The sequence below is a fragment of the Canis lupus genome, chromosome 24, assembly GCF_011100685.1.
Source record: "Canis lupus familiaris isolate Mischka breed German Shepherd chromosome 24, alternate assembly UU_Cfam_GSD_1.0, whole genome shotgun sequence".
In the NCBI taxonomy this organism is placed as follows: Eukaryota; Metazoa; Chordata; class Mammalia; order Carnivora; family Canidae; genus Canis; species Canis lupus.
The window spans coordinates 22,288,141-22,300,861 of NC_049245.1; the positions used below are offsets into that span (position 1 = coordinate 22,288,141).

Sequence of the window (12,721 nt, forward strand, 5' to 3'; positions counted from 1 at the left end):
GAGAAATCCTTTTCTCTCTTGCCAGCCACTTGAGAGCAGGCTAGGGCTGGGATTGTAGAGCTACTTTATTAGGAAAGCTTTGGGAGCCAATTTGGAGAAGGGAGCTGATGGTGTCCCTGTTTTGGATATGGTCTTTGACTTACTGCTCCTGTTTAGAGTGAAGCATCTCACTTCCTCCCTCACTCCTTGAGCTGGTGTCTTCTATTCTGGACCCTCTCTGGTTCAGTCTAATTAGAATTAAGTCTCCTATTTTCTTCTGAGTCTAGAGATGGATATTGCTTAATGATTTGGGTACAGAGAGGGGACCTGAGGGGTCGAACTTCTGAATCAGACTTCCAACCAGTTCTGTTTTCATTCCCATGCCTCGTCCCTGTGTGCAGTGGTTTCTGGTACCTTTAATCACTGCCCTCTTGGGGGTTTTGCAGTACTAACTGGCCAACTTTTTGGCTTTGACCTCTGCAGCCTCAAATGACAGCTTTCTTTTTCCCTGCTGAGTCAGTTCCTGTCTTCCTGCTATCCATCTTCCAAAATTCTGTCGGCATCTCTCATCTGCTGCCTTTTCCTCCCCCTTTCCCTTTGTCCATTGATACCTTTATTATTCCCTTAGGGTCATTCTAAAGAGACTTCTTTAGAAGTCTTAGGTCCATTTTGCCATGTTTAAATGGAAGCTCAAGCCTTTGTGCAAAGAAAGTGGGAAATGACCATGACATCCATACCAGACCCTACCTGGTCCCTACCCCTCCACCTGCCACCCAGGACTATGGCCCTTGTTCCTTCCCTGTAGCAACCACTATCATTTATGTGTATCCTTCCTATTCACATAAATCCATTAAAAATGTGTGATCTCTTTGTTTATATAGGTGTATTTTTATTTCTTTCAACTACTGTTTAATAGTGTATCATATCAATATACCTGATGTTATGGATGCCTAGGTTTTTTGTTTTTTTTTAAGATTTTATTTATTTATTCATGAGAGACACACAGAGAGAGGCAGAGACATAGGCAGAGGGAGAAGCAGACTCCTTGAAGGAGCTTGATGAAGGCCTTGATCACAGGACTCCGGGATCACGACCTGAGCCAAAGGCAGATGCTCAACCACTGAGCCACCCAGGTGCCCTGTGTTTTTTGTTGTTGTTGTTGTTTTACGATTACAAACACCACTGCAGCAATTTCTTTTTCACTTTTGTAGTCTCCATGTGCAAATGCATGAGAATTTTTCCAGAGGACTACTTCCTTAATGTTTTAATGGGTAAAATGGAGGTGATTTTGGAGGCTTTCTCTGAGGCTTGATGAAAACATTTCATTAATTTTTAAAAAGATTTTATTTATTTATTTATTTGAGAGAGAGAGAAAGAGCATGAGCAGAGGTGGGGAAAAGAACGGGGGTAGAGGGAATGAATCTCAAGCAGACTGTGCTGAGCGTGGATCTCATGACCTGAGCTGAAACCAGGCATCTGAGGCCCAACCTACTGAGCCACCCAGGTGCCTCTAAAATCTAAAATATTTTGAGAACTGAAAACTGTTTTTCCTAAGTCATTTGACAGTAAAATGTGCCTTGTCTAAACTCATTTGGAGGCAAAACTCTGGGACTGATAAGGCTATTTTAGTTGGTATATCCATACATGTTATTTCAAAAAATATTAACATGTGTTAATATATGATAATTAAAACTATATGCAATGTATTACCACCACCAAATTAAAGAAGTCCTGAATTCTAAAGCCCATCTAGATCCAAGGTTTCAGGAGAGGGAGATCATGGATCTGTGGTCACCTTACCATTGACTAGAAGCTTTACAGTGGTGGGTGGCAAATCATAGATGAGAGTTTGTTTTATATCTGGTTGATGGAAGCTTCTTTTTTGTCTTTAAGAAGAACTCAGACAGTTTTTTTCTCTTTAACTGTACTCCAAGAGTGTTCATTTTTTAAATAACAGCTCTTTTCTTTCTTTGACAGCTATAATGTTGAAACTGCTTGTGATAATGCTAATGGAGTTCAAATTCAATAGAACTTTTTTTACATTATTTTTTTAAAATGATGAAATCTTTTCTCAAGCATACACAGAGGTTGCTTTGCTAGTTTTAATTCCTCTTTAGGATTCATATAGCAAAATTAAAACCTCACAGACTATTGTGCCTCCATTGTCTATCGTTGAAGTTTACCTTTAGATCTATAAACTTTCTGTACACGTTAATAGTTTTTATGTGGCTTTTATGGATTCCGATTAAAGTCATTCATGTTTTTCAGAACTATCAGTTAAATTCAGTAAGACATTTTTATCCCAGCTTCATCAAGATGGAACTCACAGAAAGTGGCTATTAGTGTATTCATAAAGTCATGCAATCATCGCCATTGTCTGATCCCAGAACGTTTTCGTCACTCTCCAAAGAAACCCCATATCCTGTAGTGGTCATTCTCTTTGCTCAGTTACCAGAGCTTTCTAAAAAAGCAGATCCTCCCCTTTTCTTGCTTTTTTTAAAGAGTGTCTTGGCTCTTGTCTTCATTTGCAGAGTCAAGTTGTATATATAAAAAAAAAGCTTCATTGAAATTTTATTGAATTTACAAATCATTTTGAGGAGAATTGACATCTTTACAATGTTGAATTTTCTTAAGATAGAAGGTGGTATGGCTCTGTTTAAATTTTTTTTTTCTGTTTAAGTTTTAAGCCTTTCCTTATAAAGTTTTATTTTCTTCATAAGATGATTGTATTCCTTTTGTGAAATTTGTCCCTGAGTTATTTTAAATTCTTTGTTCTTATAAATTACATTTTCTAATTGGTGATGTTATTGCTGAGTTTTTAATGTGCTTTTGAATCTTACAACCTTGCTGAATTTCTTACTAGGTCTGAATCTCTTGGCTCTTCAATGTAGATAATTATACTGTCTGGAAATTAGAACACTCTGTCTCTTCTAATCTCTTCTTTTTTTTTTTTTTTTTTAATAAGTATTGTTAGAAATTCTAGTATGCTGTTGAGTGGTCGGCATGCTCTTAGTTTTATTTTAATAATTTATATTCAGCAGCTCTCAAATCAGCCTTCCCTAAGAAACCATACTCATTTCTTGCTCAGGAAATGCTTATCAGATCTACAAAGAAAGAAAAGGCATACCTGAGATTTGTTTATATGTTTTTCTAGTTCAGAACGTAATCTTGGGCAGTTGAAATTTTAGTGTTCTGTTTTACTCATGTTTGGGGCTTGTTATATTCACAGTGCCTTTTATTATTTTTTAAAAATATCTGACTTGGGATGCCAGGCTGCCTCAGGTGGTAGAGCATGCACCTCTTGATCTCAGGATTGTAAGTTTGAGCCCATGTTGGGTGTAGAAATTACTTAAAAATAATATCTTTTTAAAAAATCTGACTTATGGGAAAATATTCAGGTTTATTTATTATTAGTATTCCTTAGCTTTTTTTCCAGTTGCCTTGCCAAATTAATATACTTTGTGTATTTTAAGAACGCATATTTGTGTTAGGAAGTGAATATAGGTAAAAACTATAGGCAAGTATTCTTTGTGCTGCTTTTACTCTTCCAGCATTTCTGTAAATATGAAATTATTTCCAAATGTGAAATTTTTTGAAATGTGTTTGTTTGTAAAAGTAACGCATGCCCGTGATCAGTGTTTAAAAGGATCCAGAACAAAGAACTGCAAATGACTCAATTTAAAGATGTGCAATAGACTTGAATAGACATTTTAAAAAGGAAGATAAGAGAATGGCTAGTAAGCATATAAAAAAGTGCTCAATATCTTTAATTACCAGAAAAATGAAAAATAGGGATGCCTGATGGTTCAGTAGTTGAACGTTTGCCTTTGTCTCTGGTCGTGATCCCCGGGGTCTTGGGATCAAGTCCCACATCAGGCTCCCTCACAGGAGGGAGAACTCTGCCTATGTCTCTGCCTCTCTCTGTGTCTCTCATGAATAAAAAAATACATCTTAAAAAAAAAAGAAAAGAAAAAACCACTATGAGGTACCACTGCATCCCGCTAGCATGGCTAAAGTAAGATTGACAGCACCATATGATGAGGATTTGGAGCATCTGGAGCTCCATGCAGTGCCGCCATGGGAATCTTTGGAAATGTCTGTAAGTTGTTTGTTTTAAGCATCCGTCCCTTGCCCAGCAATTCTGTGCCTAAATATTTACCCACATGAGATGAAAACCTGTCCAGAAAAAGGTGTGTGCAAGAATGTTCATAGTAGCTTTGTATTCATAAGAACCCGAATCTGGAAATAATACAGATGTCGTTCCATAGGAGAATGGATAAACACATTTGTCTATATGAATACTGCTCTGTAATAACAGATAGTAGCTTCTAATGCTGACTAGAGCACGCATGAATTTCCTTAACATTAGATACTGACACAAAAGAGTATATATTGTATGATTCCATTTCTGTAAAGGCCATGAATAGGCAAAAGTAATTTTTCATGATAGAAATAAGAACAGTTGGGGTACCTGGTGGCTATGTGGTTGAGCATCTGCCTTCAGCTCAGGTCATGATCCCAGGGTCCTGGGATCGAGTCCTGCATCGGGCTCCTCGTGTGGGGAGTCTGCTTCTCCCTCTGCCTGTGTCTCTGCCTCTCTGTGTGTGTCTCTCATGAATAAATAAACAAAAATCTTAAAAAAATAAAAAATACAAGGGACACCTGGGTGGCTCAGCGGTTGACTGTCTGCCTTTGGCTCAGGGCATGATCCCGGGGGCCTGGGATCAAGTCCTGCATCAGACTCCCTACAGGGAGCCTGCTTCTCCCTCTGCCTATGTCTCTGTGTCTCAATCTGTCTCTGGTGAACAAATAAATAAAATCTTAAAAAAAAAAAAAAGAGAAGAACAATCATCTCACTGGGGAGGGAGGGGTAGTATAGAGTCCAGGTTGACTAGGAAGGAGTACAGAGGGACTTAGGGATGTTGGACATGTCCTGTATCTTGATAAGCATTTGTCAAACTCATCAGGTAGTATACTTACGATCTGTGCATTGTACTCTAAGTTATACCTCATTTTAAAAAGTAAGAGAAAGGACACAAGGGATATACAATTGATCCAGGGGCATTCCCCTTATATAAGTGCAATGTAATTATCACACTCAGGAATTTAACATTATTGCAAAAGTTTTTGTTTATTTATTCATGAGAGACACAGAGGCAGAAACACAGGCAGAGGGAGAAGCAGACTCCATGCAGGGAGCCTGATGCGGGACTGGATCCTGGAACTCCGGGATCACATCCTGAGCCGAAGGCAGACACTCAACCGCTGAGCCACCCAGGCGTCCCTGTCATAACATTTTTAAATAAGGTTTCAGCGAGATCACTCATTACCTGTTATTTATTTATTTTTTTAAGTTTCTTGAGAGAAAATATCCTTGCCAAAAAAAAAAAAAAAAAAGTCTTGAGTCTGAGGGCATATTATCTAATGCCCATGATTCTCAGTAGCTGAGTTCATTTTTGTCAGAGGTCTACAGTGTTCAAAGGAAAGTTATGATATCAAATGTCTGAGGTTTATATGGAAAGATTAAGGATCTTAAAAAAAGGCAGAATTAGAATCACAGCTTTTGTTTTCATTTTAAGTGTTTTTGTACTATTTGCTTCTTAATGAAAATATATGGCTTTGGAAATTTGGGGTAGTTTGAATTGCAAACAAGCGGGCAGTATTTGTTTAATTAAGATTTGTAGGGATCCCTGGGTGGCTCAGTGGTTTAGCACCTGCCTTCATGCCCAGGGTGTGATCCTGGGGTCCCAGGATTGAGTCCCACATCGGGCTCCCTGCATGGAGCCTGTTTCTCCCTCTGCCTGTGTCTCTCATAAATAAATAAAATCTTAAAAAAAAAAAAAAAAAAAAAAGATTTGTAATCAACACCAGGTTCCCCTAGACTCTGGAAAAAATCTAAAGGAGTGAAATTCTCTTTTAGTGACTAAGCTGTCAAAGAAGCATTTACCATTATAATGTTTTAAATGTTATTTTTTTATCTAAAAAAAAAATACATGTTAATCATAGAAAATACCCCAAATCAAAAACAAAGTCCTCACAATTCTGCCACCTAGAGGTGCTATGATGGCTAACGCACGTGTGGAGTGTTGCTGTTGTCTTTGTGCATACAGGCTCACCTGATTTTTCTTTTTAAACAGATGAAGTAATCATACCATGTGAATGTTAACTGCGTAATTTACTTGCTGCATCATCAGCATTTCTCATGAAGTATTCTACAGCTTTATTTATTTATTTATTTATTTATTTATTTATTTATTTAGAAAGATTGTATTTATCCATGAGAGAGAGAGAGAGAGAGAGAGAGGCAGAGACACAGGCAGAGGGAGAAGCAGGCTTCATGCAGGAAGCCCGATATGGGACTAGATCCCCGGACTCTGGGATCACACCCTGAGCCAAAGGCAGATGCTCAACCGCCGAGCCACCCAGGCATCCCTCTACAGCATTACTCCAAATGACTGTCCATAGTAGTGTTCCTTGATGGAAATTCTGGAATTACTGTTTTAAAACTTTTTTATTGTAGAAATGTAAGAGTAAAACGCAACATAAGTGTTCAGCTTAATGAATATCATAAGTAAACACACTTGTACCTGCCACTCAAATTAAGACCTGGGGAGCGTGGCTGGCAGCCAGCAGCCCTTAATACCCTTTTCCACTCACAGCTCCCGTCTTCCCCTGAAAGGTAGCTACTATCCTGTTTCCAAGTTCTGTTCTTGCTTTTCTTTGTTGTTTCCCAGCTGTGTTTGCACCCCCAACATTGTGGGTTAGTTTGGCCTGTTTTTGGACTTCTAAAAAATGGAGTCATTACAGTATGCATTCTTTTGTGTCTGGCTTCTTTCACTTAGCATTTTGTTTTTCAGATTGGTGTACATTGCTGTAGTGGCTGTAGTTCATTCATTTTTTATTGTACATTACCTTGTTTTGATCTTACTTATGATGGGCACTTTGGTTGTTTATAGCCCAGGTTTTACAGATGTCACTGGCATAAATACTGAATGTGCTTCATGGTGTCTGTGTGCGGGGGGGTGCATGTATTTCTCTAGGAAATCCGTATGTAGGACTGACATTGCTGGATGTTTGTCCCTTCATCCGTGCCAGATAATTCCAAACTTTTCTCATATGGTTGCATCCATTTTCAGTCTTTTTTCTCATCCTCATTAACACTACTTAGTATTGTTAACTTTAATTTTAGCCATTCTTATGGATGTGGTGATATCTCAGTGTGGCTTAATTTACATTATAATGTGTTTTCCATGGTCAGTAAGGTTAAATAGGTTTATGTGTGAATGTTGGCCATTTGGGTGTCCTGTTTGGTTCAGTGCTTATTAATTCATGGCCTTCTGCCTATTCTTTTCCTGGGTTTCTATTTTCTTATTGATTTATATAATCTAGATATAAGATCTTTATCAGCTATATGAATTACAGATACTTTCTCCAACTCTAGAGGTATTTTGCTCTTTTTTACTCCGTTAATGGTGTCTTGTGCAGAACAGAGGATCTTAATTTTATTATAGTTCCATTGATCGACTTTCTCCTTTTAGGATGTCATGCTTTTCACATTCTGTGTAAGTCTTAGAAAAAGAAGTGTTGGGTTAAGAGGTTTTTAGATTTTCACTTACAGTGTACTCTGCCACTGGCAGTGCTTGAACCTTTTGATACCATTTTTCACAGTGTGGGCGCGATCCCCCCCTTTCCCAGAACCAGAGTTCTTTGTTCGTTAGTGAGTATTTTATCTTAGTTTGCTCCTGAGACTCAACAAATTTGTTGCATTATTTGGTGCACATGGCAGCCACTAAGCATAATTCCAAGATTAATACTAAAAATATTCTTTAGCTTTTGATTCTGAGGAACATTTATAGCTGGTAGGAAAAGAGATAAAGATCTAAAAAATTGTTTTCTTTTTATTAATTTAAATTAGCATGATTTGGGCTTAAATTAATGACAGCAAATTGATGAAGACTTAATATAATGGATCAAGGGATCCAGGAAATTGATGAGTTAGAATTCTGTAGATTTCTTTTATAAATTTCTAGTGTGTTTGTAAGAGGCAGAATCATGACTTGATCTACTTTTTTTTCCATATACTTTCTTAAAGAAGACATCCTTACCCTGATTTACCTCTGCTTTTCCTCTCCCTGGCCCCAATATTCATTCAGAGTTCTTCCTAATCTGTGAGGTGGGAGGTGTCCCCTTGATTTTCCCTGGGAATGGGTAGAGTTGAACTCACACTGCCACAGAGCCCTGGAAGAAGGAGCTTCCTTTAGAGGAGGAAATCTGCACACCCCCCCCCCCTTCCAGTTTAGTTCACTGACACTTTCCTGGGCCTCATCACAGTCTAAGTTCTCCTCCTGCCTTTAGACTTTCCATTGCTGCCAGAATGAAATCCCTACAACTCACATCATGCCTCTCTCTGTGCCTTCAGAGACTCTCAGACAGAATCTTAGTCCCTCAGCACAGTGTCTCACCATCTGCCCAGCTGCTCGCTCTGCACTCTCACGCACCTAGTCCCCTGCTGAAATCTGCAGTTTCTTCGCATGGAGAACATTGCTCATCCCGTTATCTAGAATACCCTCCTGTCTGCTACAGCCAAGCCATCTACCTGCTAGCTAATTTCCTTTAAAACTCAGCTTAAGCAGCACATCTCTTTGTAGGCCTTAGTTCCAATGCCCTCTTTCCTCCAGTTTACAGAGTTAGATGCCCCCTGTTCTGGACTGCCACAGCTCTCTATACCTCTGTTGCTGTGCTTTGTGTTGTAATAAATTTGATTTTCTTTCTTACTCAGTTGAGCCTCCTTGAAGGCAGAGGCCCGATTCCCCCTTCTTTTGCCTCCCCTCCTCCAAACTAGCATGGTGTAGCTTATAAGAGGCGCCCCATGAACATTTCCTGAGTGGACTGAATGTAAAATTATTATTTCATGATGTACATACATAAAGAACTTGTGGAGAAAGAGATCAATTAGAAAGGGTTTTAGGAACTTACCGGTGTTCTAAATCTCTCTTCTCCTAAAGCAGTGTGCATTTAGGAGTGACTGCTGTGCCTGTAGGATCTGTTGGGTTTTGCTCACCTGAGTTGTGCCTTGCTGTCACAGAAGGATGCCTTGCAGTGGTCTCGCAGTCCGGCTGCTGTGGAGGGAGAGGAGCCGGAGGACACAGCCGATGTGGAGAGCTGTGGGTCTAACGAAGCCAGCACTGTGAGCGGTGAAAACGATGGTAAGTACCCCTCATGGGATGGACCAAGAGCTTCACATAGTTGCTGGCAACTAACCTTTATTTCCCTCTCTCCCAGTTTCTCTTGATGAAACATCTTCGAATGCATCCTGTTCTGCAGAATCTCAGAGTCGGCCTCTTTCCAATCCCAGGGACACCTACAGGGCTTCTTCACAGGTAGGGAGGAGAATTGGTGGCTAGGCTAGGGGTAGGTGAGGCCAGGCACAAGACAGGACTCTTCCTCTGTAGTTAACTGTGTGTTTCTGGAGAGCAGAGCAAATCGGTGTAGTCTCCACCTTTTAGTACAGTTAAAAGTGGGCAGTGGATCTGAGAGCAGAGTGGTTGTTTTTTTCCTCATTACCACAAATAGGTAGTTGCGCTCCTACTTCTGACAAACAACGGCACCATCTAGAACGCAGATACCACAGTGCAGAGTGGGGAACACTCGAGCTTGGGAGTCAGCACTTGGAATTATGGCCCTATTGCTTGCTAGCTTTGGTGCCTTGGGCAAATTCCTTATCTGTAAAACAGGGTGACAATACATTCCATTCTGCTTGGGGTGTTGAGCACAGTGGCCAGCACCTGGCTTAGTAACGTGAGTCCATGCTGCTCTTGCCATTACCTGCCTGAGCTGGTTGAATGTAGCTCTGTTGTACCAAATGGCGGTAGAGACATGGTGGAGAGGGACTGCTTTTGTGGCCCTGTAGGTGACTCAGGCTCCTTTTGGAATCCCTTGGGCATCTAGGCAAACAAGCAAAAGAAAAAAACTGGGGTGATGCTGCCGCGAGTTGTCCTGACTCCTCTGAAGGTAAACGGGGCCCACGTGGAATCGGCGTCAGGTATGTGCAAACTTGTGATATGATGCTCCTTTCTCAGGTCTTGGGGCCTTGCCCCCTCTGGCAGCAGTGTCTGACCTAGGTGACGTGGTGCCCGTTGAGCCAGGAGGCCCTCCCAGCGGGCAGCACACTGTGGTGGTGAGGCCTGAGCTAGGTTCCGGTGCTGGGCTCTGCCGTGCACACCGCCCTTGGCCTCGCAGGGCAGTGTGAGGGTCTGATGAAAGTGTGCAGGTGCTTGGTAAAGGTGCAGTGCTGTGCAAACTAAGATGGCGGTTTGGCGTTCTTATGGGATATGGTAAAGCCAAACCGTGAGGTGGTGATCTCTGACAGCCCAAGGTTGGGCCATGGAAGCACCCGCTATTTCTGGCAGCGTCTCAGGGAGAGCTGGGAGAAGTAAGCTTGTCTGAGAGCCCTGGGCGCGGCGGGTGATGCTCTTGACCAGTGGAATGCTGTGCCTTCAGGGTTCTCGGGCCGCCACGCCGATGGCGAGAGCGGCAGCCCGTCCAGCAGCAGCAGCGGCTCTCTGGCCCTGGGCAGCGCTGCTACTCGTGGCCAGGCCGAGGTCGCCCGGGACCCTGCCCCGCTCCTGAGAGGCTTCCGGAAGCCGGCCACAGGTGAGTGGCTCGGCACTCATTTCTCTGCCTGTAAGGGGGGCCCCTGCAGGCCTAGTGAGAAGAGGACAATCTTCTGTTTCACTTCCTTTACCAGTTTATTTTGACTTCTTGGGTGGCCCTCTATTTTTTTGTTTCTTACCTTGTATTTTGGTTATTTTACATGTAGATCTTCTCTGCTAGACTGTGAGGGAACTTCTAGGCAGAGATGGTGCCACATTGTTCCTTGTATGTCCCTGCAAGGGCATGGCCTGTGCCTGCCTTGGTACTGCTTAGTAAGTGTTTGGGTGAGTGAAAATTGTTTCTGAGCTGCTCAGGGAGGATTCCAGCATCCGTTTTCTCTCTTTGGTAGCATCTTGCCACATTTATTCTCAACATCCAAAGTTTTGGTCAGGCACCCTTTTTTCTAGCCTGGTCAGAATGTTGAACAGAAGGAAGCCTGTGTTGAACTTGGAGGTTGCAAGCAAATTCAGTAGCGTGCTCCTCCCACCCCTCAGTAGGGCTATTTGCAAGGCCAGTATGCTGTTTTCTAGTTTGGAATTTATTTCTCAAAACCCACATGCTGGTTATTTGTTAGATGGGCTACATGAAACCATTAAGACTAGCCTTGGCTTCTGAAAATTAGAATAAACCATTGCCCACGTGAGAACTGGGTTTGCCGTCTTGCTGCTTTTCCAACTCATCCGTAGTGCTTAATGTCTCATAGGTCTCTATTCTTAGTGATTTTTTTCAAGTAAAAGTAACATTTATTGAGGTTTCTGTGAGAGATACTGATATCTCAGTGGCTTTAAACAGCCTAATACCTTTCTATGTGGAAGCATAGCTCTCTATCCCGTTCCAGGGAAGGCTTCTGCAGTTTCCTGTAGTATACCAACTAGATTTGCTTTTAGACAGCTTCCATCATTTCACCAGTTGGCTTTGAGGAGCCTGTTCTCCAGCTTTGGAGGGAAGCTCACAGCCTGCCCCCTTGTCTGTTTTTCTTTGGGAAGAGCGTCCTCTTCAGCCTGTGTCACAGCATGGTACAGAGTCTTGTCTGAGAGGATGCAAGCCCAAGTGTTCTCTTAGGTTTGATGGCAACGACAGTTACCTGAAGAGGATAATTGTGACGTGTAGGTTAGAGTGGACTGGATGTATATGCAGATAAGTTCTGGGTAGTTTGGGTGCTGCCACTAAAATTTTTCCCTCAGTTGGCATTTGCTCTTTTGTTTTAAAAGCTGAAAATCTATACCTTGCTTCTTGCTGCTTTAAAATCACAGGTCAGATGAAGCGCAACAGAGGGGAAGAGATAGATTTTGAGACGCCTGGGTCCATTCTTGTCAACACCAACCTTCGGGCCCTGATAAATTCTCGGACCTTCCATGCCCTGCCAGCCCACTTCCAGCAGCAGCTCCTCTTCCTCCTGCCTGAAGTGGACAGACAGGTGCAGATGGGTAGCCACCTCTTTGCCTCTCTCTGGGTGGGCTTCTGTTCCCTTTCTGAGTTTCTTTATTGTGCTTTTTGCCTTGATCCTTCTAGGTGGGGACAGATGGCCTATTGCGTCTCAGCAGCAGCGCACTGAATAATGAGTTTTTCACTCACGCGGCTCAGAGCTGGCGGGAACGCCTGGCTGATGGTGAGTCGATGTTCTCAGATGGCTTGAGAGGTACCTGCCATGTGTGGTGTCACTTGTCCTTGGTATTTAAAACCCAGGCATTCATTTTGTACCAGTCTCTTTACTTTGTTTTCAATGTGTATTTATTATAAGGCAGGCTTTCCTCACAATGTTGTTGAATGTGGTGGGTGTTAAATGTGCTGTAGCTTTAAAGGTACAGAGTGTTTGGGCTTTGCTATTTTGAGTGTATATATCCACCTGTATCACTTCGTTGTCATTAGAGCCATCTATAAACTCCTGTTCTTTCCAGTAATCCTGGTGTTGTCTGGATAGGTGGAGGAAAGTGCGCCGTGGCATTGACTTAAATGTTGAGCTTTACCAGGTGCTCTGTCTTTTTAGACATTGCCACTTGGAGTGGAGTGATTGTCAGCTTCTCTTAATTTTACGGGGAAGCTATGTGGGGAGTGTGCTGGGAGGTCCCCAAGACTCCCTCTAGGTTTG

At 42.0% G+C, this 12,721-nt stretch overlaps 1 protein-coding gene across 8 annotated transcripts in view; it reads left to right on the plus strand.

Annotated features, from left to right (window-relative positions):
- ASXL1 (ASXL transcriptional regulator 1) overlaps positions 1-12,721 on the plus strand; it is a 78,827-nt gene that overhangs the window by 59,508 nt on the left and 6,598 nt on the right. For 6 of the 8 annotated variants that reach the window (XM_038571961.1, XM_038571963.1, XM_038571964.1 and 3 more), the window contains exons 5-10: positions 9,065-9,185; positions 9,262-9,359; positions 9,928-10,021; positions 10,480-10,632; positions 11,886-12,049; positions 12,145-12,241. In XM_038571961.1, the coding sequence (XP_038427889.1) occupies positions 9,065-9,185; positions 9,262-9,359; positions 9,928-10,021; positions 10,480-10,632; positions 11,886-12,049; positions 12,145-12,241 (727 nt within the window). The remainder of the gene's footprint in view (positions 1-9,064; positions 9,186-9,261; positions 9,360-9,927; positions 10,022-10,479; positions 10,633-11,885; positions 12,050-12,144; positions 12,242-12,721) is intronic. The other 2 variants (XM_038571965.1, XM_038571967.1) reach the window with 1 other exon arrangement.